Genomic DNA, 27,795 nt, shown 5'->3' with positions numbered 1-27,795 from the left:
ATGCACTAATTAACTTCTATTCAAGGTGTAGCCCAAAGACAAAATCAAATCCAAAAGTTCATTAGTTGTCGTTTATTAGAAACAGAAAGTTGGGAATTATCTCTGATAATTACCAAACCTCTGCTGTGACTTCAATTTATTTGGATTTCAAAATTTCAATAGTTCCCATAGAATCTACAATGAAGTGTTAAAATCAGAAAGAGGTTAATGACTGGAAATAGAAAAGGGTCGAAATAAGGTTTTTTGTAGTTAGGATTAGGCTTCATGGCCCGGACTAAATTCTATTAATTGCAGGGTATAGCTACCACATTTTGGTACATGTCTCATGAATTTCGATGGATGATTCAAACATTTGGGTGCCACGCTCAATTAGCCAAGAAGATCATCCAAATAAAATTCAAGTTGATTGCATATCGATAGTTAGAAACATTCTTTATAAAACATTTGTAAGGTGATCGTTATTTTTTTCAAGACCAATGTGTTTTGATATACCGAACCGTTTTCCCAGATGAAGAACAATTAGTACTCCCTCCGTCCCTATTTAAGTGTCCCGCTTCGTAACTCCAACTTATTAAAAAAATATCATCATTACACCTCTTACATCAACTTTTACCTCCATTTTCCCTACTTACCCTCTATGGAGACATCATCATTACATTTTTACTTACTAACTTTTCAAAAAAGAATCTACTTTTAGGAGCAAAATGGGTAATATACCCATTTTTATCCACTAACTTTACAAAATGGACACTTATTAAGGGACAGCCCAAAATAAAATACTGGACATTAAAAAGGAGATGGAGGGAGTAGTAAACAAGAAAATACGAACATTTCTTACATGTGGCCTTAGGCCCCTTTCCTTTCTTTCAGCCGTTGGTACGAAAAAGTGATAAATATATACAGAGAAAAAAGAGCACTTTTATGGATAATTGAAGGATGCCAGAGCAACTTCTGTCACTTCAACTTTAGGCGGCATAAAGAAACAACTTTGTTTACTTTTTGGACGTCTGTTGATTTGGTTATCATATTTTGGGTTGAAATTGTATCAGGGTTGTGTATTGGAGCTATGTTTTCAGGAGTTGCTTCTTCTTTTTGAAGTGGAAGGAAGTAATTGATGCATGTGACTATGATTGTAATTTTATTAGTTTGATATACTTCAATTGCTTCTTCCGCATAATGATGACCAATAGGCCAGAGCTAGAAAACCTAAACCTCCAATAACAGGAGAAGTAATCATGAATGTTACGCACTCTTATATGAACAACGCTATAGAAACAGACAGGGAAACAAATGTGTTTGCAATTGTCGGATGCATGTGAGTCTCACACAATGACCGAGGAGTCCACACACGACGGACACACCTGTTTGTAGTCTGTTGCATATTTCCTTTCATATTATCTAGGCCGAGAAATCTCAAATAGCATAGACTCGCGTACGATTGTTAATTTGCTTATATTTCTCGAAACCATTTTCTACATATTTCTTTTGCTTCTATAAATGGACAGAGGGAGGAGGGGGGGAAAAAGGAGTGCAAAATTTATGTAGTCAAGGTAGTATGATACAAGAGGCACCATCTTCCCCAAGGAACTCAACCCTAAAGAAATACTTTTATGTACAAGGTTTTGAGGATTAGATTAGAACTCATAGAAGCTGTGCCTTTGTGGTATGCAGTCTTCGTATTCCACTCTAGGGGCACAAGAAAAACCCTTCCTAAACCTTGTGCTGCTTTTGCTCCTTATTTCTACCTCCACTGCAAATACAGCACACACTGGCCGGTGATCGGAGAATCTCGATTCCCCACGGATATACGACAATTGCTCAATGCCACCGCCGCGCCATAGTATTCTATCACACCTGAAATTTGACATAGAAAATCATATCAATGCAACTATTTGAGGGAGAGTTCGGGTTGGGGTGGATTAATAGGTTCCTATTGTTCAATTTGAAATATAAACAAATGAGAGAGAGAGAGAGAGAGAGACCATGCCGGTGTTCGCCTTTTTTTCTTGGATTTAACGGTCTCGCCAGCATAGGAGTCTGAATTGTGAGAATACTTGTAAGTGGGAGCAAAGAAGATCCTTCCTTCATTCCACCCACTAAACACTCTTCCTGCCTCCTTCTCCAAATTCAACTGCAGTAGAAAAAAAAAATTGATAAACAGATAAGTTAACTTAAAAGCAAAGCAAAGCAAAGTTACAAATACAAAGAGTTTACGATGTAATGTAGTGCTGCCAATACTGCATTGATGTATCGTTTCAATTTTATCGGATATTCCTGAAGGAACGCCAATACTGCATTGATGGTTCATATTGTGCTTTAATGTGTGTCCGTAAACTCAAACAATTGATGCCATTTCTCAAGCTAAGCACACAAATAAACTTTACTTGCATTGTGCTTTGCTCGCCTTTTACCGGGAATGCAAAATTTCATAATCTAGCACCAAGGTGAATGTGTACTGTGATACGTACAATATTCGAAACAAGAGGCTGATATGCGACCTATTTCCCCATATCTAAAACCTTTGCAGGGAAACAACCGATCGAGGACTCATATTTTCGGCTAAAATAATTTGTAAACAAAAACAAACTTATCACTGTTGGTTTCAATTGACTGATTTTAGTATAAGAGAAGCAACAAACCTGATCTCTCTCTAGAAGGGAGTCCCAGTCATTATCCTCCAACAACAGCCTCGTTTCCTCATAGCTCAAAGACACCCGATAATTCAAGTCTCCCAGCCAAATTATTCGACTGCGATTTTAGATTGCAGATTCAATACAAAGTGAACAAGAGGGAAAAGAACTAAAAGGGCCACTTCAAGCTGTTATGACAAAAATAAGAGCTCCCTAAAACATCAATTACGGCAGTTGGCTTCTTGAATGGTCTCATACTTACTCATGGTCGATGATTCGTTCTGGGATTTTTTGATTTGGGTTTTTGCAGACATTGGGGAATTGGATGCTCTTTAGCATCTCAGCCACATCGGCGTTTCTCTTCAGCTCATCTCCCTCCTTCTCCCCAGAAGCCAAGTGACTGCAGACAAAGCAAAAGCTTGTTTGGTGCAATGACAAGCTTATAGATATGCATCCCTGCAACATTAACAGCCCATTTGAATTAATCTCACTAGGGGATAAAATGCAAAAAATGCAACCTGACGCTATTTCAGGAAATATTCTTATCCTTATATCCCACTGCATTGACACAGGAGCATATATGGTCCTAATAAGGAAGCGCATGAATCTCGAGACCTGATCGAACGGCTAGACATCACTAGAATAGAGGAACACATGTATTTGAGGGAAATTGATCTCCTTTTGTTGTGCATATAATTAAAGTGGAACTCTAATATAGTACGACAACGATGGGAAAATAAAATTCTCAGGACTATAAATTTATATGAATCGCTAATCTTATTAATTCGGGATCACCATATCAACGCGCAGAATTGTTGCTGCTGCGGCGACTGTACTAAGTAGTTACATTATGGTATAAATGGTGTTATTTTCCGTATTAAGATTGATGCAATGCACCTACTACCAATCTACCATACCTACAAAGATTTAACCAACCTTATTTCCAAGATAGCCCATAATTCCTCTTCCCATGGAAGAAATTCTGAGATGCCCAATGTGCTGCACTAGTTCTTTCCTAGCCCAAATGGACAGAAAAATCCCAACCATTTGCTTGCTAGCTACAAGCCGGTAACTTATCGTGCTAGGCGGATCTGGTATTTCTGCTATCGCAAGGAACTCATCGATGCCCGGATCGCCTCGACCACAGAGGAGAGATGAATTACTTGGATCGCTAAGCATTCTTGGCCTCCGCCTGTTTGAAACCAATGAGTTTAACTCAGCTTAAACTAGTCCATTAGGAAGTTTTTCTATCTTTTTAAATTTTTGGGTAAATTTTTTTTTTATCCAATCGGTGTCGATGAGAGTAATTGGAGGAATCGAAAAGGCAAATAATATCAACCTGTTCTCAAAGAATTCACTAATAGCAATTAGTTCAAATTTCTAAGTTATTTTTGCCTTCGTCAAAAATATGTTGCCATTTTGGTCCTCTCTTTTTCTTTATTCCTCTCATTGAGATGAATCGACAAATTCCTACAATTTCTGTAGAGAAGAGAGCTAAAACAAATCCACTAAATACCAAACCCAAAAAAAGAAGAAGATGAAAATTAAGAAATTCCAAACTCACCCTGAATGGCAATTACATGCCTTGAGAAGGCTATTATCGCCCCTGAGATTTCGACTAAGTAGTTTGAGAGACGGCTTGTGGAAGAAGCGAGATTTCGAGTCCTTAGAACTGTTGGAGTGTTTGGAATTACTGCCCGAATCCGATGAAGAGTCGTGGTGGCTTGGCTTGTTCAGTGCTTGGTTTATGAGGGCTATCCATTTTGCTGCTGGTTCGTTGTCTTCTATCACTAGTACGTTTCCTGCGCTTAAAGGAACGATTTCCTGAAACCTTCAAGTGCACAAAAATACAATAGCATTAGGAAAAACTGCACTACATACTTCTATATGTTTTGATACATATGCCAAATGGAATAGAGTCCCAATGGCGGATTTAACTTGGGACCTGTGGGGGCACTGGCCCCACTGGAAATTTTGAACCTTTTTTTTTTTTTACCTTATGCTTTTAACTTTGACTTAAAACTCAAATTTTTGGCCTTTTCTTTTCCCAAACGCACGCATGATCAGAGAACACAAAGGACCTGAAAAGCTGAAACTAGGAAATGCTACAATCATCGGCAATGGTGGAGATTATAACAAGTGTTCAACCCAATTACGAACGTACAAGTGTTGTCGCTAATACTGGTGGACAAGTGAAGGGCACGGGGATATCTTAGTGTTGTCTCTAACATGTCAATTAGGAAGTCAATAATCGTTATTGAGAGATAGGCCACATCGAATGTTAGCCGCATCTCCATGTGATCAAACACTGTTTAGACACCTAAAAATTGAAGCAAAAGCTCCATACTTTATACATTGGGATGATGCTATGGTGTCCTCGGTCATTTTGGGGACACCGTAATTTTTGGCATAACTTTACCATTAGGAGCATAACTAAAATCAATTACAAGCATAACAGAACCCAAACAAGGCATAACCAAGGAATATCCAAAAAACCAACCAAGGCATAACTAAACTCAACCAAGGCATAACATATTTGTTATGCCTTGCTATGGTTTTGGTTATGCCTTGCTATGGTTCTGTTATGCTTGTAATGGATTTTGGTTATACTCATAATGGTTTTGTTATGTCAAAAGTTACGGTGTCTCCAAAATGACCGGGGACACCGAAGTCATTCCCTATACATTATTCAATTACCAAAATGACAACTATGGTCAAGAAATCTCGAAGATGACCCTTCAAGGAGTGACATGTAGAAAACTGGAAAGGGAGTTATAAACTTATAATCATAGTCATACCCCAAAACATACAAGTCTGAAGAGCCTTCCACCTGCAAGAAATCCTCAAGGTTGAGTGCATGGTGGGGAGCTTTTCCGCCCACATTCCACGTTCCAGCAAATATCCTGTACAATCCAAAGTAAAGAACTTTCTTGTTAGTCTAAAGACAAAAAGAACCTAATCCACAGCTCCAAGCAAAACTCTCAGTATTGAATAGCAGCATTAGGTTGTACCGGAAATCTTGAATTATGGTCCCTGGTGCCATCGACGAATCAAAGTTTGACAGGTTCAGCCCCTCGAGCCCCGCACTACTGTGTCTTTCTGAGAGTATGGAGATAAAAACTTAGTTCCATGGCTCTGTTTTTCAATGCCTAAGACTTATGATATAAATGGTTTGATGACAATGCACAAATGGGCTTATATCGACTTTCTATAGGGGTTGGTAAAAGAAAAGAAATGAGAAACTCAATTTTGTTGAGTTTTTTTTTTTATTTTTAAAATGGGTCTATCTACTTAGCTACCTCCCTTCGACGGGTCCATAGGGCCTCCAGACCCGCGACGGGTCTAAGTAGTCACCCTTAAAATTTTACCGCCCAACAAGGCACGAGTAGAACAAAGTCTCTCTCACACGGCATCTGGTTCATAGAATTACTGCCATAACATCATTCGAATTTGCAACCGCGTGAGAAAGAGTGGATACTGGAGTCTAGCTTCTTTTTCAACTCAGCCTACAACTACACCATAGTGATCAAGTGTTAGGTGTTTAATTTTTTCACTATTGCTCTTTAACTCTATGCTTTTTTTTTTCCTCCAAGCAGACCATGTATTTATGTAAGAGAATCCCACAACGATTGGGGCTAGAGTGGGATTAATCTAGGATACACATTCCACCTAGGCACACATGTTAAGTTTTCTGAGGTGAATAAAAAGTTTTTCTTCACAGCATTAACATCATTTCTCTCCAAATATTATTAACCCACGTCTCAAAACGACTAACCTCAATTCATCCGTAACCAACGCATGTATTGGTGTATTTTCGGCCATTACAAATATTTTCGGCCATTACAAAAATACACCGATACATGTAAAACTGGGTATTCTACCTTTGAAATCGGAAGTATGACTTTGTTATACACCTTGAATTAATCTGAAATCAGAATGCAGCCAAGGGGGTCGGTATCAACATGAGAAAACGTTCAACAATTTCCCTCAGAGGGGGAAGAATTCAAAATTCACTTTTTAGTCTTCAGTTAGGTAAGCTACCAAAATCAAAGAATCCAAGCAGATGAGGTTAGATTTCCAGTCTCTCGATTTGATGTGTCCGCTTACGTTTGCACCCATTACACACAGATTCAATACATGTACCCTTTTGCACGAAACATATAGTTCCTGTGCAATAATTTGATTGGAAACAATATCTTGGACTAATTAACACAAGATTTTTTTGACAGAGTTGACCTAATACAATATTCATAATTAATTAGCAGATTAATTAATGGATTCAAAGGTTTGATATGGGTATTACGCATCACATGCATGAATCAAAAAAATATTACCTGAGAAACTCTTTTTGACTGTAGGAGACGCATTCAGGAAAGCTTTCCTTGCTGTAATTTTCCTATCCAAATCTGAACCCAAACAAACACAATAAACCATTATCTCATCTACAGAGAGAGAGAGAGAGAGAGAGAGAGAGAGAGAGAGAGAGAGAGAGAGAGAGAGAGAGAGAGAGAGAGAGAGAACCATGAATAGATCCATCTGATTGCAATGCATCATAATCTGAGCTTGCTCTGCCATTTCGCTTTGACCCGAAAATGTTTGGAATCAGAGGCTATCATCCCACATATAATTGACAGAGAAGAAAAAACAGGACATATACATCCCATCAAAATTACGTTCAAGAATTTTCTTGGCTACATACATTAACCAAAATATAAATGCATCAGATTATTCAGAACCAAATTAGGCAAGGACTAAATGGTGGTACCTTCTTTTTCTTATCGGCCTTGACGGAATTGTCAAGATCGGGTGGTGGTGCGGTGGTTGTGGCGGCGGAAGCAACAGCAGCATCGAACACCATGTTGGAGAAGACATTCATCCATTCACAGATGATTTAAAGAAATCTTCAAACAAATTATTACATCCTTGGGAAGCAGCTAATTCAATGAATCTTGGAAGTTGGTTAAGAAACTCTTGGGAGGGATTTCTTTGAGTCAAACGATTTGAACCCAATTCCCAATGACTTTAACCACCGAGAAATATGGGAGAAAAATACCCTAGTCAATATTTTGGTGATATGTTCATGAAAATATAATTCTCTCTTCACTTTTGTTTTCCTTTCCTTACCCTATATGATTATTGGTTTCGATTTTTATTTTTGGGAATTGGGTTTTTCAAAAAACACTTCTGGACGGTGAGATTGAGAGCGGTGAAGGAAGCGGTAAAAGTTCAACGGTCGGTGTAGACTTTCTGAATTTGTTTTGCTTTTTTGTGTTCTGTTTGAATAAGATGAGAATCTGCCGCCCAAACTTTCGGAGAATAGAAGATGTTTAAGACTTTAAGGGAAGAAACCGTTAGTGCACACTCACCACAGACCATATCATCCATGGAAAAGTCTGTTCACACTTCCATTTTTTACAACCAATTTGTCACCTTTGCATATGCACTCTATCATTTTGATGATCGAAAACATTCACTTTATAGAGCACGTCCAGAATATTAATCATACCAAATTTCATATTTATCTGATATCGATAAATGAATGATCAGGACACATTTATCTTTTGTGTAAGGTAGTTTTCTATGTGTTATGATCATGCATTTATCGACAACTATAAACACAAATTTTGGCATCGTTATTACTTCTCACGTGTTCTATAAAGTGAACATTTCCGATCATCAAAACGATGACTCCTATGCACTAATGTGGCAAATCAATTGTAAATAAAATTGTGTGAGTAGACGTTTCCGTCATCGATATCTCTCAATTCAAATCAATACTAAAGAAAGAGAAAGATCCTTAAAATCTTGCCATGTCATTATTTGGTACTACTTTTTTTTTTTTTTCCTTTCCTTATAGCAACGAAATTACAAAGGAATTTCATCCAAAATATATTTAAAAAAAAAAAATAGTAACACAACCCCATAAGGGAGAGAGAAGCAAAAAGCACAAAAGTAGAGAACCTAATTCTTTCATTTAGACATGGGCAAGGAATATTGGAAACAGGGGAGTGCAAGGGTGCGTTTTCGCTAAATTAAATGGTTTACAAGCTAATAGGAATAGTCAAAAAAATTCGTATTTTACTTGATGTTTGTGAAGAGAATGACATGCTTAGAAATCCGTGATAAACATAAGCTTTAGTCCATTAGTTTAGCGGCACCCCAAGTCAAAGATTAAGATAATAAGCAAGGGCTATTTAGAATCAATTCAAAGTAAACAACGAAGCATAAATGGAATACCATTCCAGACAAAACAAACAACCAACAAAATACTAAAAAAATTCCCCGAGACCAGAATCAGAAACAGGGCCAGGATCGCCGATGCAAAATCTGTGAATTAGTAATGTTTAGAACTCCATATCTTCAATCTCCAAACCCCGGGATCCCCAAACTCACATCCTCTACTGCTCGCTCATCTTGTTCGTGTCGTTTTATCATCATAAGTAGTTGAGGATCTGAAAAGAGAGAGAGAAGCTGCCAGTGCCACAGTGCAAATCTTAGCAGTATGTTAGGGACCTCATCCGTTTGAGAAGCATCTCAACGCCTAGATCATTCACTGGCGTACAAACAAGGGTGGCAGAGGGGAGCCATGGTCCTGCAGACTTCCAAAATTCTAGTACTAGTAATTATACTCCCTTATTTATGTTGGAAATGGTGCTTTTATATCCACAAAATTAAACTTTAATTCTCTCATGTGGCAGTTACCAATGTGACTATATGATGCAGAATGAAATCCAACAAGTTCTATTCAATGATTCAAATCGTTTTATTTATTTAGAAAGAAAGTCTTGGTCTGTGCAACATAGGTGACCAAGGTCCAAAATAATCTGACTCTTCGCAGGTAGGCGACAAGAATGACCAATTGTTCTCGATTCCGCAACCATATTTTGGACAGCATGAAATTGAAACCTAATCAAGAATGACCAATTGGGAGAATCAAGGTTTCTTCTGCTCTGGCAGCTGAAGCTTGGGCTATCCGGGTAGCGGTGTCTATGGCCAAGGCATGGGGTAAAATGAATGCTATTATTGAATCAGACTGTCAACCTTTGATCGATATGCTCCAACCAAATGCAAAAAAGAAGAATTGGACTATTCAAGCGATGATATCTCTTCCTTGTCAATTCTTTCTAATGTTGTTTTCAATTGGTGTAATCGGAAAGCTAATAGATGTGCTAATTGGATAGCTTGTGCTAGCAGATTAGGTGCTGTTTTTCTCCTTTCCCCATGTAATCTCCCTGTTGAGCTTTGCTCTCTGATCCGGTTGGATCTCTAATAGAAGACTTGCCTTTCAAAAAAAAGAAATTGAAACCTAATCAAGAGAAGAGAAGACAATAAGGTGACCAAAATAATCAAAGATGGCATATACCAAGCATATTCTCCAAGTCACACAATTACGTGACCACACAATACAACATAGTAGTAGCACACAAAGTTATGGATAACTCCTACAAACATAGTTATCAAATCAACAGTACCAAATTATTTCAGATACTACTACTAATAGCTTGAGAGGAAAACTAACAACAATTTCTATCTAGGAATCATCAGTATCCTGATATTTCTGCAGCAGCTGGCTGCACCCTGACATGGGCTCACTCCTGAGGAATCCCATGGCATTCGCAAAGCGAGCATCGGAAATGAGGCCGTTGTAGCGGGTGAGGATAACACGAGAGCGATTCCTAGCGGGGTCTGCTTCAGAACAATCGGACTGTGGGCTGCTGACAAGCACCGCATCACATAGGTTGTCGCCGTGGTCACCGGTGACCATGATGTAGTAGGTTCCGGTTGAGTCGGTCACTCCATCGATGCTATACTTGAGTTTCAGAGTGTCCCTATCCTTGCACTCGATTCTTACCTTAGCACCTAACAAAGCACAAAATCAAAATAATCCATCAATGAACAGTGCAAAATAGGTACACGATAGCCATGTTGTCCAATTGTGTGATGCTAGCTAGTTTTTTTTTTTTTAAAAACAAATGAACAAAGGAAATTGTATTTACGGGGCTGCTCATCAAGAGAGAAATAGAGAGGAATAGTTCTGGACCTCTGGTAAACTTTGTCCTATATATGACACCTAGTTACAGGTAGGAATAGCATAGCATGCCATTGGAGCACTACAATTTGAAGCTTCGTTCTAGTCTGCTAGATATAGCAATAACAACCATCAGCGAAACTTAAAGGAACAGAAATTGAAATCTGATTTACGGACTACTGGTCATTCTAACCGTTCTAAATGAATGCCCATCAAGGAATTTACATCAGCAAAATGTGCCATGAACTATATTTTGTTATGCAAACAAGAAGTCACAACTGAACCAAATCCATCTACCGGATCTGGCACAAAAAAAACCCTCGTATTGATATATAGATTGCCTTGATCAAGCCTTCCCATCAGCTGACTGCTGACCATGGCATCTATATCTCCCCCTGAAAGTTTATGAACCATGAAGATTTGAAGCAAAATTAAGTCATTAACGAAGTACTTTCGAGCTCATGTTCTAACCTTTCAGGTAAATAGACTTAGATTATATCTAGGTCTTATCTCTACGGAAGGATTTGTCAACTGAAGAGATAATGATATGGATTCAATTCCTTTTTCCATTTCCTATGTCAGGAACTAGAAATCCTGCACCTTTCCTTTCCCTCTACAAATCATATGATCTAAACAGTACATTACAGTCTAACATTACCGCATACGTCCTAGTGCACGAAAATGACTTTTTCTTGATTCCCTAAACTTGCACAATTTCATTTACGTTAGAGAGAACAAGGTAAAGACAGACGCATTTCAGTCAAATTCCTTGTGGGTTGGGAGTAATGGAAATATGGCAAGATTATCAGCAGACCCATCCAAACAGAGCTTAGAACAGCGAAAACTGCTACAAACTTAAACGGAATTTGTTGAGAGTTTGCATTATGTTTCGATCTGCCCTTGTGTGCATTAGAGCATCTACAACCCATGCTCTATTCTTCCATTTGAAAGTATAGAACTCCTCCAACCCATCCTCTCAAGCCTCCTCTATTTGAGAGGATGGAATTTTGATCCTCCATATTTAGAGAATCAGAGAAAATATGGAGGATCTCCTCTAAAATCACTTTATGAATAAATAGGAAGTTTGTGGTTGGAGTAAATATAAATAGTGATTTCCTCTAAAATCACTTTATGAATAAAATAGAGTATTTTGATACTCTCAAATAGAGTATTGAATCGGAGATGCTCTTAAGCGCAATCCTTTGTGGAGTTACTACAGAGTCCGCACCACGTGACCAATATAATACTCATCCACTAAAAGCTTAAGGGTAAGTGGTCATTTAATATTCAAACATCCCTGACAGAATTAGATTCTTCCTTGATCCAATTCAAACATTAAATATCCAATCCTCCCAGCCTGAACGGATTGACCAAGTGGTCAATGCCAGGGAATTAAGAGCTTGCTCTCTTTTACGGCATCAGGTTCAAAACTATCAATTCGGCATGGGCAAGTCTATATAAAGTATTTGCTCCGACTTTAAGTGGAGTCTCTGCCGGTGAACGGTGGGTTTACGATCCCAAAATTAGTTGAGGTACATGTAAGCTGTCCCAGACACTTGGTTATTTAAAAAAAAAAAAAAAAACAATCCAATTCTCCAGTTCCTCCCAAAATATATCGTAACCCCTTGTAGAGTGAAAACAAAAAGTAGGCAGTTCACATTGGATAATAACATGCATCACCATACCATTTTCCCACAAAATAGGGCACGACCCATATGAATTCACAAATTAAGGGCCACGAATCAGGGCTACAAACTAATCCAAAAAAAAAATTCAGGGCTACAAAAACTATACCTTCAATCCCAAACTTCTCGTCTCTTTTGAGCAGTCGTGCTACTTAAATAAAAAATTCTATATATTACGATCTATAGGGTTTTTTTTTTTTTTTGAAAACTTTATTTAATAAAACACATTTATCAAACAAGATCTATATTCGGATAAAAAAAAAAAACAAGATCTATACTAGATGTAGAAATATTATAAATTAAAAAACATAGACAAATGATATAAAATAATTTTAAAAAAAACCCAGCAAATATGGATGAGATGAGAGGACTCAGAGGAGTATGTACCAATGGTTGATGAACAAGCATAAAAAAACAGTGAATCGAGTGGAAGGTGCGTACCGGGGATGCCAGGAGTGGCTTCGGTCTCGAATCCAGCGCGACAAGTGTCGCAGTAGACGCGGCCTCGCACTAGAAATGGGTTTGCAGCGCTTGCTAGCGCCGGGAGTACACAAAGGGCGAACAACACTACCAATCTGGCCATTTCTTTGGTGTTAACTTCTTCTACTACTACTAATCTAGTCCACCGGGGAATTATATAGTCAGAGAGAGAGAGAGATGGGAGGGGGAGATGTGGTTCGTTGTGGGCTGGCACACAGCAGTGATGAATGATGATATTCACATGTGGCCTCACCCAAAAAGTAAAAGCAAAACCGCGTCTTCCGCCATTCTCTTCAGTAATTTCGGTCCCTGGGTTCCACCACTCCTCTTCCCTCGTTTAGGGGCGTGTCCGCTAAGCATGAGTTGTACTTCATAACGTCAAATTATTTTCCAAAAAGTCTACTGGCACGGCAAATTTGTGCATAGATTGTACACAGATTTTTATGTGTGGCACATTAAAGGATCCACACAAATGATTCGAGTCGTTCATTATGTTTAAAATATTTTTTCAAAGGTTCACACGAAAAATCAGCTCAATCTGATACTTATAAGTACTTGATCTAATCGTCTAACTTTTCATTCTCTAAAAACTTAAATGAAAAGTTAGATGATTAAATCAACCACTTATAGGTATCGGATTGAGCTGATTTTTCGCGAAGACTCTTGAAAAAATGTTTTAAACATAATGAACGGTTTGGATCACTTTTGTGGGACCCGTAGTGGATCCCACATAGAAATCTATGCACAAATTTGCTGTGCCAGTAGACTGGTTCATTATTTTCACCGAACCCGAGGTCTCTGTTGTGTCCCTTAGGCCCTGTTTGATAAAAGTTTTTGGGGAATGAAATTGGATTATGAAGGTGATAGGTTTTTTAATACTTTGTTTGGTTTCATAAAATTAGGGTGGATTGCTCAGCTGATTGGATTACGAATCTCCCAAAATGAGAGTATTAGGAATACCTCGAGGGAGATGGTGTTAATAGTTCAATCTCAATCCATTCTTATTACCAATGTCTTCTGTTAATTCATTCTCATCATTTAATCTCATCTCAAACAAAAATGATATTAATAATCTCATCATCCAATCACATCTCAAATAAACATATTCATTACTAATCCATTCTCATTATCAATCTCTTCTCATTATGAATCACAATCTCAATCCCAATTCCAATCATAATCCCTTCTCATTATAAATCCCTTCTCATTATCAATCTCAATTTTAATCTCATCACCTTACAAATCTCACTCATCTATCACTGTTATCAAATAGGTTCTTAAAGGACAATAGGAACAGTAGGATTCCCGAGTTCATTCTCACTAAATTATAAATTGTAAAAAATGTGTTCAAGTAATACAAGAAAAATGTATTGAATATTTTAATTTAGTAGAAACAACTTAATGTTTGACAAAAAAATTTAGCTTAGTATAAACAACTTCACAAAAGCCACAATTTGTACTGCAAAATTTTTAGTGGATACGGAGCGTAATGTGAATACACACTTTTTTTGGGTTGCTTTGTCACTGTTTTCGTTTAACCGAAGCCCATGGGATTTAAATGATGGGATGGGCTTTGTCGGTGTAAAGGCGGGCTCATTTCCAATCCATTTAGGAATCCCTATATCCAAAGGCCAGTTATCTTTCTTGACTACTTAGTCTCTATTACTTTGTTCAATAATGATTTGATCACGTTTGTCTTGGAGCCTAGTGTGATTTTGAGAACAAAATGTTTGACAAAGTTGCTTTAACCGTATCATAACTCTTGCCCGAGCACTCTGATTTTTAGCATACTTACTTAATTGACAAACTTTATATAATAAGCAATTCTGAAATCTCGAGATGAGAGTGCAACACTAACTCAATCACATGATGCTGTTACTTTGCCTTACCACTTCTCCAAATTCGATTAACTTTGTTCACAAATCACCAAGTATCTTCTCCTAATTATAAGGGGATTTGAGTGCTTTAATTGTAACTGTTAGAGATAATTTCTTCTATGGTTAAGAACGCAAAATAACAACTTAGAGAACTTCAATGAAATAATGTTCACAACCTATATCTAAGGATGACATAGGATCAGCCACAATATATAAAAGCATTGGTACACAAACAAATTTATGTGCATGGCTGCCTAGCGAGGGGTTTTGGCTGGTTCAGTTCGGTTTTGAAACCGAAACGCTCGGTCATTTTCTTCGTCTACACAAGTCTGTGAGTGTTGTCCGATTTAATTAGTTGGGTTGCGGATCATAAATTAGAAAACCACCCAAACCGAACCAACTCTGATCCACCAACATTCATATATCATGATCCGTACCATAGCTCAGGTGGGTTAGTGGGCAGTTCAATTTACCCACTGGGCATCCTTGGCGGGTACAGATTTGCACAAATTCAAATGCAAAAAAGTTTAAAGCGGTCGACACATAAATTTGTTTTCACAAAATTTGCCATAATCATAAACCCAAACCCATGTGATCTACCTTGTCCTTTTTCTTTTTTTTATCCGAAACACATTTCATTAAAATACCAAGCGGCACTTACAGCGAGTCCATCTAAATACAATGAAAGGGAGACTTTAACCAACCCGACACAGAAAAATACACGAGAAATGCAGGGACAAAGATACGCAAAGTGTCTAGATCTTAAGCGCGAGCCAAAGGCACTCTCCTCACCGCCACTAAGGGTCGGGACACAAGGGACTAGCAATCTATTCAATAGTCGCCTCGGGAAGGCGAAGAATCCAAAATAGAGACAAACACTACAAAACCGATGGAAACAGATAAGAATTAGAAAAACATAAAATGCAGCACCGTGAATGAAACCACCAAGCACGCCGGCCTGCTGCGGCCGAGAATCCCGCACGTTGCCGAATATTGAGGCATAAACGGGATCACAAACCAAAGCAAAGGAGACGACATCTCCGGCAAGCCTCCGCTGTCACGCGAGGCTCTGAGCATGGAGATCGAGGTAGAAATCCTCCTGGGCTAAAACTCCGATCAAACCACAACCCCACGGCGCCCAATGACTGCAAAACCTCTTCGGCCTCTTCAAATCCTCAGGGGTAAACCAACGGTTGAAAACTTTGTAGAACCCAGACTCTAGGGCCAAGCCCCGGCCCTTATACCACTTGCTCCAAAGCCAAGCCCCGCGAGAGTTATTCACCCACCACCTCTACCCACCAGATCCAGGGGAACTTCGGACTAGTAACAAATCGAACTGGGAACACCAGTCGGGGAAATCCGGACAAGTCGGAGAAGCATAACAAGAAATAGTAGAAAACCAAAAACCCCTTCACCTCCTCCTCCGTTATTAACCCCAAACCCTAACCACCCCGCGCCACCACCATCACAGCCAACCGATCTGAAAGGCTCGGAGGGAGCCGAGTTGAAGAAGGAACCTTGGTCTACGGCCTAGTCCTCCATGTCGGTCGCACAACACGAAAAACCCCCAAATCAAGGGCGAAATCAATGGCTAAGAAGGACGGTAAGAGAGTGTGGAGAGAAAGAAGAGTTAGAGGAGAGTGAGGAGAGGAGAAAAAGACGGGGGAAGGCTCCCCCGAAACCCTAATCAGAGGCGGCTGTAATTTCTAGAGAGAGAGAGAGGGTGAAGGACCTGCTATCTACCTTGTCCCTGACCCGTGGACATAATTATAAAGATCGTCATCAATCTACGAAAGGCCAAACACATTCCTAGCTACCAAATTTTGCACCTGCAACAGAGGACAGAGAATCAAATCCCCATCCTTTTCAACCTGATGATAGTAATTGGCATTTGCTAGCACAACCAAAAACAGCTCTCACCACCTAAATTACTACTACAAATTAAAGGCCCCTGATCAATAGAATACACTGTCCATAACTAGGGTTATATACTAGTATTCCAACTACTCACTCCATCGACTTCCAACTGGAGTCATTTTTTGCCCTTATGGCTTGGTTATTTCTTGGTTTGTTTCGACGACGACGACTTCATTCTTGGGATGCATTTTGCTGTCACAGCAGCAGCACCAGCTTTCTCCCTCTTCGGTTCACATTCCACTGTTTCAGCCACTTCAGCCTTGGAAGAACACCTAACCAAACCAAAAAACACAGTATATGAATTAATTGCAGCCTCAGCTACCTAGCTAGTAAACTTGCAGTGTATAGGCCTGGTCTACAATCGCATGAAAGATTCATTGTAGATTGTCCTAGACCTTGTTCCACTAACACTTTTTTGAATTTTTAAAAAAGCGCACGTTTTGTCTCATTTATTTGACTTTTTTTGCTTAAAAATGAAAAGTGGTTACTTTTCAAAGTATTTGAGTAAAAGTAAAAAAAAAAAATTATTTTGATAAGAAGAAACGAATCAGTAATCAACAAAAATTTGACGTAAAACTATCAAACGTGAAATTTTTTTGAATAAAAACAAAATACGGCACTTTCTTTAAAAATGCAAAAAGTGTTAGTGGAACGGGGCCTTACACTGGTAAAAAAAAAAAAAAAAAACTTCAATCATTAAGCAATAACTCTAATTAGAATCATTCGAAGGACCAGCTTTGAGCTAAGCCGGACGAGGCCTCCAACTTAAACTCCGAACTTTAGCTCAAAATAAGGGTCTCGGATAGATATAGTAAAATATGTAATAAATATATTCAATATAGCACTTATATAATAGATGAGCTATCTAGCCCAATAGAAAAGATTAGCTTTGCTATCTAATAGGTACGTTGTTCAAGTTCTATGGGCCTTTTTTTTCCTTCTTTATGAGAATATATTTTTTTAGAGGGGCCCTGATCATTCGGTAGGTTTTTCTAAGAAGAAAACCTACGGAATTACTTACTGCAGAACTCAAGTACTAAAAGACAAATTTTCGAAAGCATTTTCCAGGCCGGTAAATAGAGTAGAAAGATGTGTCTATATGTCACAGCGTAGTATTATTGAAAAACTTTTGATACAGGGGATAGATAATATATGAGGGGTAAGTATCATGACCAACCTTTCTTCATTGTATGAATTTGATCTCTTCAACCCCACAGGTTCAACCTGAGCTCGCTCCTCCACAATGCTCCCACTGAAGTACTCTTTCTCTTCTGCTTGCAAATTCCCGAACCGGGGATTCTCTGACATGCAACTGATCATCTCCGCCTCCTCCTCCGCCTTTGTCGCCCTCTTACACAACACCCCCTTGTGAAGATTGCTCCCGGTGCTCTTCCTCGAGGCCGTGCACGACGGTGGTCGCTGCTGGCTCACGACTGGCACGGTTTTCATCGCGCGAAACGACGCCGAGCCGCCGCACGAAATGAATTGGAGTAGTACCGAGTTGCGACTCAGCGATGACTCGAAGGAAATCGGATCCCCTGTTAGGAGGAGTTTAATTAGGCAATTAGCCACTACAATATACTGTAGTACTTAAACTTAGAATGCGGACAATTTATTAAAGACTAAACACGTAGTAATATATATATAGAAAGAGTCATGGAACCAATGAACAAAGTTACCGTATAAAATATGAAATAAATATTTTTGTGGCCAGTGATTTAAATATCTTGTTCCAAATATTATGCACGAAAGTATTTTATTTTTTTATCTGAAAATTTCACAATAGAAGAAAATTATACACCGACATTACCATCCTCAAATCTCATAGACGCATTGTTGTTGTCATGGGCCTTGTCAGAGATGGTGGAAGAAGTAGTAGAGGGCGGAGACGAGTCATCTAGAGTCAGCTCAGTTGAAGTGTTCTTGTTCTTGTGAGTTAACTCAGAAACTCGTCTAGAGCAACGAGAGCCATGTTGTGGTGGTGGGGTCATAGTCATAGAGCATGTCTTCTTGTCTTCATATTCTCCTTCTTCATCACCATCTTGATTGTCATCATCATTATCTCCTTCCTCCTCCTCTTCTTCTTCTTCTTCTTCAGACCTACAGTTGACGTCCGCTTCTGGCTGATCACACTGTCGTTTTGTAGCCACGGGCTTGCGTTTTTTGTGGAATGTGGGGTCCGGGACTTCTTGTGATAGGTTGCTAACTTGAAGTTGTTGGAACTTTTCTGATAGAAGAATGTAGATAGATACCAAACAAACACAAATTTTAAAAAAAAAAACAAGAAACCCAACTTTTTAAACAGGCATATTACTTTTGTACTACAGTATGTCTCAGTTGAAATTTCGAACTTTTGATTTATTACCTTTTCTTTTAAACTTTTTAAATATACATTTAGGACGAAGGGATTTTCTTTTTTTTGCGGAGTTCGCAAATGAAACAATGTATTTACGAATGATAATTTGCTCAGCCCCGTCCTCCGATAAGAAAATAGATTGTAATTTTATTTCTTTGTTTTCTTATTTTTTAATTTTTTTTAACTCTCATATCTCATTAGCCCTTGTTCAATTGTGGGTTTAGAAAAAAATTTCCAAACCCAAATTCACTTATTACCTATATTTTTAATCATTATTTTCATTTATCTCTCCACTAATTGTTCCTATATTCAATCATTAATCTCATTTCTCTCTCTATCTCTCTCCATTCATTACCCCTATTCCAAATTATTATCCTATTTTCTCTCCTCACTCATTATCCAAAAACCAAACCAAAAAATTTTCTAAACCCACGACCGAACGAGGCAATATATATTTTGTTTCTTGACAAAATCCTCTTAAATGAACAAATGGCAAACTGCAACGGAGAATGGCGAGAGATGGAAAACATTGGATTTTGAGGGAGATTTTTAAGAGTAATAAGCGGAAAGAGATGAAAAAAAAATTATTGAAAACCATGTGTATAGATTTTGAGACCCTCAAAAGAACAGTCCTTTGTGATTCCGAAATGATTTACTCCATAAAAGAAAGCTTTGTTGGGTAAAAACGGTACTCTATCCCTTAAAATAAGACAAAAAAGAAAGAAAAACAGGGAATAAAGACAAAATTAACCAGTGCAGGGTTGAATGAGTTCAGAGCCTTTGAGAACGTATTCAGCTCCTTCTGATGGGTAGATAACATCATTCTCTCCCAGGTCATTCCACACATACCCATTCTTGTAGCTCCTGTATTGCACTAAGTAATAACCATCACCAATTACACTTAACTTGGTTTATATAAAGGCCAGGCCAGGCCAAATTCAAAAAGAAACTCATACCTTTTACAAGACCAGGAATAGAGAGAGGGCATGCCTTTGCCTCTGAGAACTGTGAGTCGATCCATTACATCTGAGAACAAACATTAAACCAACATAGAGTTAACTCAAGACTAAGAGGCTTGATCAAATGGGCACGAGAGAAAACAAAATAGGTGTTTGTCCTCTATGAGATCGAATTACACAGAGGTCGAACATTTTAAACTTTGGGGCCATCGAAGGATTTGGCCAATCATTAAATTAAGTGCTTCAAAATGATAGAAGCGTGCAAGCTGACTGAACATCCGGTTATTTAAAAAAAACAAACAAAACCGACATAGAGATCAATTAAGCAGTCCATTTCTTACGAACCTTTCAAACGAAGAGGTTGATGGGCGAGGTGGGCAACTTCCATGTAATGTGGGTGTTCAAGCAGTCCATTTCTACACAGATAATACACCACTTGAACTTTCCTGAAAGTGGGCTTTATCACCACCACTGGCCTCGTCGGCTTCAATACACTTGCTCCTCCCACTCTGGCCCTCTCTGGACTTCTTGTTGTACCTGTGGTCATCTCTCTGCTCGATGATCTCCTCCCCCGGCCGCTGCCCTCCATCTTCTCTCTCTCTCTCTCTCTAGATCTTCTCTGTCCACGTACGTTGAGTAAATTGAAAATGTGAATATGACTCCACAGGGACCACACAAGTTCTGTTATATACACAGCATTAATCTCACTACACACGAGCTACAGGGACAGAGAGAGATCTACGACAGAGACAGAACGCTATAGACCTCGGAAGGCGTATATCCATATCTGTAATTCTGTATACACATATTGTCATTCAGAAAACAGAAATTTCCTTATCTTTTCCTTAAAAATTACAGGGAGACAGAGAGAGCGACAGAGCAGGGGCACGATTCTGTAATTGGAGCTCCGGTCTACACTTGTGGTTATTTGTGGGCAGGGCACCACTGGTTGGGCATGCAGAGGCATTTGGATCGCGTTTTGCTGACTATTCGTGCTACAGGGTTACTATGGTACTGTATAATTTGTGGTGCATATGATGCTCAAACGCCCTTATTCATCACACATAGGTTTGTCGGTGTGGGACTAGAGGGAGGGAGGGATGGGATGAGAGAGAGAGGGAGGGACAAAAAAAATGGATGAAAAACATAACGGCCAGGGATGTGTGCACATTTTTTCAAATCGTAAGGTATTACATACACACTTTTGAACCATAAGGGGTGTGCATGACTCAAATCATATGGGTCAAAATGGATTTTGCCCGATGATTGAACTAGAATTGCTAAGGAGGATAAAAAAAAAAAAAAAACTAGAATTGCTATGCAAATTGGACAATGTATTTAAAAGTTACTTATCCTCTATCAAATTTCTATGTGCTTGACTAATAAAATCTAATTGCCAACCTTATAAAAGGAATAATTCCCATCTGTTAGATGGAGAGCAACAAGAGTTTCGTTACTTCATAAGTAGCTATTTTAGCCGCTCGAATTTTTGACATATTTCTTTTACTTCTCATCAAATGAATTATATATCCTTCCGAACGTTCTAGATATTCTCACCATGTTATTGAGAAAACTCATTGCTATTGCCCAAATAATTAAGCATGAAGCCTATACATGCATGTTCATCCATTCTCATCCATATATATCAAATTGGATGGCAATTGTTACCCTTGAGAGTTGACTCCACCAAGTGGCCGGCATGCAGACTAAATACTTTTTTATTTTTTTTTGTTTATTGTTGTTTTAAAGTGGATTTGTGGCAAGGACGTTATAGTTAAAGTCAAAAACTTTCAGGGGGCAGATCTGAAATCTTGGGACGCTTATAACTTTATAAAAAGTTGAAAGACTAAACATGAGACTGTGTTCTTTTACTTTGCTGGTTTCTAGCTGAGACAGTTGCTCCCCGTTCCAGAAACTTTCTTAAAAAATAAGCAGCTTATTTCACATTTTTAAACTAAAAAATAATGTAAATGAAAAATATATTTTCAATTTTTTTTGCATTGTATAAAAGATCTCGGTGAGTTCTTTCAAACAAGATCCATATTGCATATTTTTATATTTCAATAAGTTCATAATATTTGAGCTTGAAATTACCTTCTTAAAAAATAAGAATTTTTTTCGTGTTCTGGAACGGGCTAAAATATGGAACCTTTTGTTGGGTACAAATTTAAAAGCTTCCGGCTGTTGAGTAAAGCAAAAAAATATGAGATATTTTTTTCTTTTCTTTTCTTTTTAAAAAAAAGAGAGAGACAAGAATGAGATTGATTAGCTACTACAGTACTGCTTTTAACATATATGGTTGGCATTGATTGGGGTCTTTTTAAGTTTTACCCACCATAATAACCAAGAGTTATGAGATGAGGGACCACTACACAGCTAATTAATATCAGTCGGTCGTTATAAGAATTAGTAATTACCAATATGATACTTCTCTTCAAAAAAGAAAAAAAAAACTAACTACGATAGTGTTGGCAGTAGTAATTCGATATTTATTCACTTCAATTGTTCGAACCAGGCAGTTATGCCCATGTCCATGAACGGTCTGTCCGCAAAATACGCAAGTCGCATAGTTTTGGTTCGGGTAAGTCTTGACCCCAACCAAATCATAGTACCTGAAAGATTTCGTACTTGAGACCTAATTATTAGAGAAAACCATTTTAATTTTTAACTACCAAGCCAATCCCAAGGAGGTTATTTGAAAAGATATCATTTAAGCGAAGAGATTGGGGCAAGCCAACCCCTTCTATTTTCCAAGATAATACAGTACTCTCCTTCTATTTTGTTCCAAGTCAAATTTGATTAATCAGGGAAGAAAAATGATAATGTCAAAATTGTTTGTGCTAATGCCAAAACTATTGTACATAAAAGTCTTGTACTTTGCACATAGTACAAGCTTTTTATGCACAATAATTTTGGCATTAATAAAAACAGTTTTGGCATTAGCACCACCTAGAAACTACTATTATCAAACAAATTCTGCTCCTAAATATTTCTCCCATATAATTGTTGAGAGATCGTGGGAGAAATTACTGGTAATGTAACTCATCTTTATTTACCTAAACTACATTTGCATCTGAAAAAAAGATTTGGGACATGCTCGGGGGCAATAAATTCTCTCTCTCTCTCTCTGTGGTCTTATGCATGCAGAAGCTAGTGAAGTGGCAATGGCTCCCTTTGAGATCTTTGTTGGATTACAGCCTACAGGGCATGTAGTACGTGCAGATAGAGTAATAGGTTGTGGTATATCTAATTATCTATGTATGTGAATTGGCTATCTGGACCTCTTTGATTAGTTAGATTGACACAGATTTTTGCACTATACCTGAAATGGCACAACAGGGGACGAATCCTGGGTGGCCTGTGCACCTAAACAAAAGACTAGCTGCGGACCTGGGTTTACTTCCCATAGGGCCATACCCTATAAGTTTAGGATCCTTTTTTCACTGTTTATAATTAATACTTCCTCCGTTTCTTTTTAAATGTCCTACTTCGTAACTCCAACTTATTAAAAAAATATTATCATTATACCTTTTACATCAACTTTTTCCTCCATTTTCCTTACTTACCCATCATCATTACACTTTTTACTCCCTAACTTTTCAAAATGGAATCTACTTTTAGGGACAAAATAGACAATGTACCAACTTTTATCCACTAACTTTACCAAATGGACACTTATTAAGGGACAGCCCAAAATAAAATACTGGATTATAATAAAGGGACGAAGGGAGTAGCATGGATGCATGTAGCTTTAAAAAAACAACGATGAAAATGTCAATGGTGCATAGTAGTATCTAGATTTTCGGATTGGTTTTATTGATCAGAGTCTTGAAAGTTGATCTCTTAGCCCAAAAAATAAAAAAAGTCTTGAAAGTTCTATCTAATGAATAAGGTGGAATGAGTTCAACACATGCTTGTACGTAAAAGTCTTGTAGCTAGCATGACAGTTTAAAGAGAGATAAAGCGGACCAATTGAAATAGGTTCAGGCAGACGCTAATTGGTTTGTGAGGGAGATCACTCAAAATTTAAGAATTTGGTAGATTCGGTATCGCTAATCTCAGCCTACTAGGCAAAAGATAATATGCTAATAATTTTAAACATGTTCGGATATTAATGCATATTTCACGGATATTAATACACTCTCATAAATATTAATATACTTTTCTCGGATATCAATGCACCTTTTATCTATTATCCTTAATTCTTACGCTCTTTGAACGGAAGTTAGAATAATCCCATAAAGATTGCTCATTTCCCAAAATGAAAACTTAAATTAATGTATTTTTATCAAGAAAAATTCAAACTCCTTTTTCTATAAATTAGAAGAATTCTTGATATTCAGCAAGTAGCGGTAAACTGTTTGAATTTTTCCGATAAACATGCACAGTGTTTAAGTGTAATTAAGTTCTAGTTTTGCGGGCCGATCAATATTTTTACAGTAAAACAGAGGGGATAATAATCACTCTGCTTGGTTCTTATTTTGAGAGTAACTTTTTACTCTTACAGTTTTTAATAAATCTCTCTCTCTATCTCTCTTCACTCATTATCAATCATTACATCAAAAATAACTTTCTAAAATGTAAACCAAACAAAGTGAATATTGTTCTCATTCTCGAAACAATACAGTTGGAATGTGTATAACATGGAACAGAGCACACATTTGTCCAGTTAAGTTTTACAGTAACAGTAATTAACCCGCCAGTTTCTCAACAGAAACAACAGTGGACAGATTTGGGTCACGTCTTTCCTTCTGTAACCCTACAGCACTTGGGTCAGAAACTTTTATGGAGGAGTGTATACGGGCATCCCTTCTAGAGAAGGATAGAGGGTCCCCACGCACATCAATAGTAGTAGTAGGCGTTAGGGTAGAGACAGAGTCTCGAATTTCGTTGTTTGTTTGCATTCGTCGGTATTGACTTTCCAAAGCATTTGAGTGCCCCAAGAATTCTCCTCCTCTTATATTGTAATGTCATTTGATTTTGACTTGGGATAGAAAAGGACCTATGTTTGTACCACAGTATGATTCCTGTAGGAGTAGTAGTTTTTTTGAAAATTTTAAAATCAGCAAAATGAGCTGACAATAGTGAATGTGTATTAAAAGATATAAAAAATATATAGAAATACGTATTTTTTTTATCTTCTAATGTGGTTATCAATTTTGTCAACCCAGTGGGCTGACAATAGGAAGACCGTAGTTTTAATTGCTTCACACTGCAACAACTCGAAAGTGGAAAAGTACTGGTGGTGAAAAGGCAGAGGACAGTGGGTGGTGACGGTGGTGGAGAGGTAGAGGACAGTCAGATCACCGGCCTCATTAAACTAAGCATTTGGGCTGAACCGTGCTTGATGGGTCAGCCCCAGATCGCCCCGTGACAATTGGCTTGAATGCGTGATCATCAGAACTGATTGGGGCATTGGATTCTCACCAAAGTTTACGTTACTCAAATTGACATTCTCGCTTCGGCTTCATCCGCCACAGCTTGCACGGCTGCTTCCTTCTAAGGAGGAACGCTTTCCTAATGATGTATTTTTACATTCCATAGCTTTGGCATATCACTTAGCCCCCCATTCATCTTCGGCGCGAGAGCGCTCAATCAATGAGCTATTACGCACTCTTTAAAGGATGGGTGCTTTTAGACACGCCTCATGGCTGTCTCTGCGACCCTACCTCCTTTTTCTTGAGCGGTCATTCAGGGGGCCTTTGCTGGTGATCCGAGCTGTTTCCATCTCGACTATAAATTCTTGTGGAGTCAGACAAATAATAAGAGGCTTAATGCCGGCCTTCATCGAAGCCCGTGCCAACAGAGGGCAGAATTAGCCTCTACGAATTTGTTGTGGTGCATATAAGTAGTAATAAATATATCAAAGTAATAATAAATATATCAAAGGATGGATCGCACATGGCGCAAGTGTATCCTTGAGTAACAGTGTTAAGTTTCAGTTGTCCATAACGGGTTGCTATTGTTGCCATGTCTGTGGCAGGCCAAATTGCAAATATTGGACAAACTCATTCAGAATGTGCAGCCCGTATTTCCCTTCGAAGAAAGAATAGGAGTGGTATTTAATAGTCAGCTGGGCCTAAAATCCAACCCATGTAAGATAAAACTGGGCTAGCGTTGGTTTCTTTTAGCCCCCTCCCCTTGCATTATGACCTTAGCCCAAATCAGCCTCAAACTGTCTAATTTTTTTTAAAATTTATTTTCATGTTTAATAAATTGTTTATCAAAAATATTTAGAGTTTCTCATTATCCTGAATGAGACATACTGAAAGAATTAAAATATGAACCTTATTTTTGTCTAATTGTTGTAAAACTCCTACTTTATAAATTACTATTAAGAATCGCAAAGATGAATACATAAATCCAAGGAAAACAAAAATTGAAAAACAATAAAAGTGAGTCAATTTTAAAAAGCTAATGAAAAAAAGTTGATGTTTACTCTGGATTATTTTGTTGGGACTAACTTTTCCCCGAGAGTTCGGAAAGGTAGACCATTCACTGCCCACTCAACCAGTAAAATTCGTTTATTTTGGCTAAATAATTCATTTAGGGTTTTTTTTTTTTTGTCTTTATTCATTTATTTTTTTGCATTTGTTAGTTTTCATCAATTTTTTTAGATTATTATTTCGTCATAACGAGAAGAATTTAAAAAGTAAAAAATTAAAATCGAAAGTCAAATTTTTATGAATAAAAACAAAAATAAGTCAATAAAAAAAAGTTTACAAAATAGGCCTAGAGTTTTGGTGGGGTCAGTGAAAGCTCCACCGTTGATGTCACAGCTCCTGTGGCCGACCGATCACAAAACCCAAGAGCACGTCCAGTTTACATGCCCGTCATCATCACCTTTTTTTGTTTTTTTGGTAATGGTAAATTGGTACTCCAATATACGGAGTATAAGGTATCCCGAATCAGATCGCGTGCAGACTCTTTCCTATAGCCTCTTTTTATAGCCTTTTTACATGATTATATGTGGTGGTGAGGTGATTTCAAAAATTACTAGCAAGAAAAATCGAACATAAAATCTTAAATAAGAGCAAACTCATAAATCTCAAGTTTAGCGGTAAGAAAAGTGAATCCACAGGAAACTTGCTTTCCTTGATTTGTATCATTGATAGGTGGGGCAAATATACACATTAAAAAAAAGTTTTGAAGATAAAAAAATTTTCCCACCGTAAAATTAGGGTTTTTTAAAATTGTAAGGGAGGTGACAACCCTTACAAGCCCTTATACAATCTTCCCTCTGGCAGACAGATCCGGAGGTGTTGTAGTTTATCTACTTTCGGATCTGGTTGTCTATTTTGGCAATGGATGGCTCAAATTGGGATCCAAACAATCAATTGCTCGGTTTAGTAGGAGCTCGAATTAAATTCGAGCCGTCTATACCGAGATGAACGGTCGGATCAGCCGCACTATATGGTGTAGTGCGGCAACCGCACTACAGCCCTTCCCAATTCCTGGCAGGCTCCATCCTTGCTAGCATGCCTTTGTATAATCTACAAACACTTGATGACAAAGAAACATAAACTAATAAGGAAACATGTATAATAAAAAAACCAAAACTAATTAGGGAACATGAATAGTAATTGCCAGCCTAACTAGAAAAAATGAATGCTAGGAGTATAATTCTCAAGACAAAATACGAAGTATAATAATCTGAATTATCGGGCAAAACCCTTGGGCTTGTCATCACTTTTTTTTTAGTGTCATCTAAAACAACAAAACCCAAAAAACAAAATGACGAAATAATTTAGTATTTTTTTTTAGGAAGAAGGTGATTGCTGACATGGGCTTCTGGAAGCCAGTCCATTCCATCAACGGCTCAGATTCGCTCACAGCCTCCTTAAGTCTGTTTTTTCTTCCCT

The 27,795-nt window shown here is 38.0% G+C and overlaps 3 protein-coding genes across 3 annotated transcripts; all 3 read right to left on the bottom strand.

The window, feature by feature from the left end:
• Positions 1 to 1,440: 1,440 nt before the first annotated feature.
• On the bottom strand, positions 1,441 to 8,109 carry LOC131298199 (type I inositol polyphosphate 5-phosphatase 5). The gene is made up of 11 exons (XM_058323545.1): positions 7,396 to 8,109; positions 7,152 to 7,239; positions 6,965 to 7,036; positions 5,642 to 5,729; positions 5,429 to 5,533; positions 4,195 to 4,461; positions 3,567 to 3,822; positions 2,893 to 3,086; positions 2,640 to 2,748; positions 1,983 to 2,131; positions 1,441 to 1,854 (listed from the first exon to the last, which is right to left on the bottom strand). Exons 1-11 carry the CDS (start codon positions 7,504 to 7,506, stop codon positions 1,635 to 1,637), a joined length of 1,659 nt encoding a protein of 552 aa, XP_058179528.1. The 5' UTR covers positions 7,507 to 8,109; the 3' UTR covers positions 1,441 to 1,634.
• Positions 8,110 to 9,964: 1,855 nt separating this feature from the next.
• Positions 9,965 to 13,177, bottom strand: LOC131298198 (pollen-specific protein C13-like). The gene is made up of 2 exons (XM_058323544.1): positions 12,786 to 13,177; positions 9,965 to 10,490 (listed from the first exon to the last, which is right to left on the bottom strand). Exons 1-2 carry the CDS (start codon positions 12,925 to 12,927, stop codon positions 10,162 to 10,164), a joined length of 471 nt encoding a protein of 156 aa, XP_058179527.1. The 5' UTR covers positions 12,928 to 13,177; the 3' UTR covers positions 9,965 to 10,161.
• A 3,360-nt stretch (positions 13,178 to 16,537) lies between these two features.
• LOC131298197 (protein SOSEKI 2) lies at positions 16,538 to 20,870 on the bottom strand. The gene is made up of 6 exons (XM_058323543.1): positions 20,279 to 20,870; positions 19,931 to 20,000; positions 19,726 to 19,838; positions 18,429 to 18,845; positions 17,796 to 18,156; positions 16,538 to 16,890 (listed from the first exon to the last, which is right to left on the bottom strand). Exons 1-6 carry the CDS (start codon positions 20,520 to 20,522, stop codon positions 16,758 to 16,760), a joined length of 1,338 nt encoding a protein of 445 aa, XP_058179526.1. The 5' UTR covers positions 20,523 to 20,870; the 3' UTR covers positions 16,538 to 16,757.
• Between the last annotated feature and the right edge of the window lie 6,925 nt (positions 20,871 to 27,795).

This window comes from Rhododendron vialii, chromosome 8a (assembly GCF_030253575.1).
Source record: "Rhododendron vialii isolate Sample 1 chromosome 8a, ASM3025357v1".
NCBI classification, from domain to species: Eukaryota; Viridiplantae; Streptophyta; class Magnoliopsida; order Ericales; family Ericaceae; genus Rhododendron; species Rhododendron vialii.
Note: the sequence above shows the minus strand (reverse complement) of the source record. Positions and strands in the feature narration are given on the sequence as shown.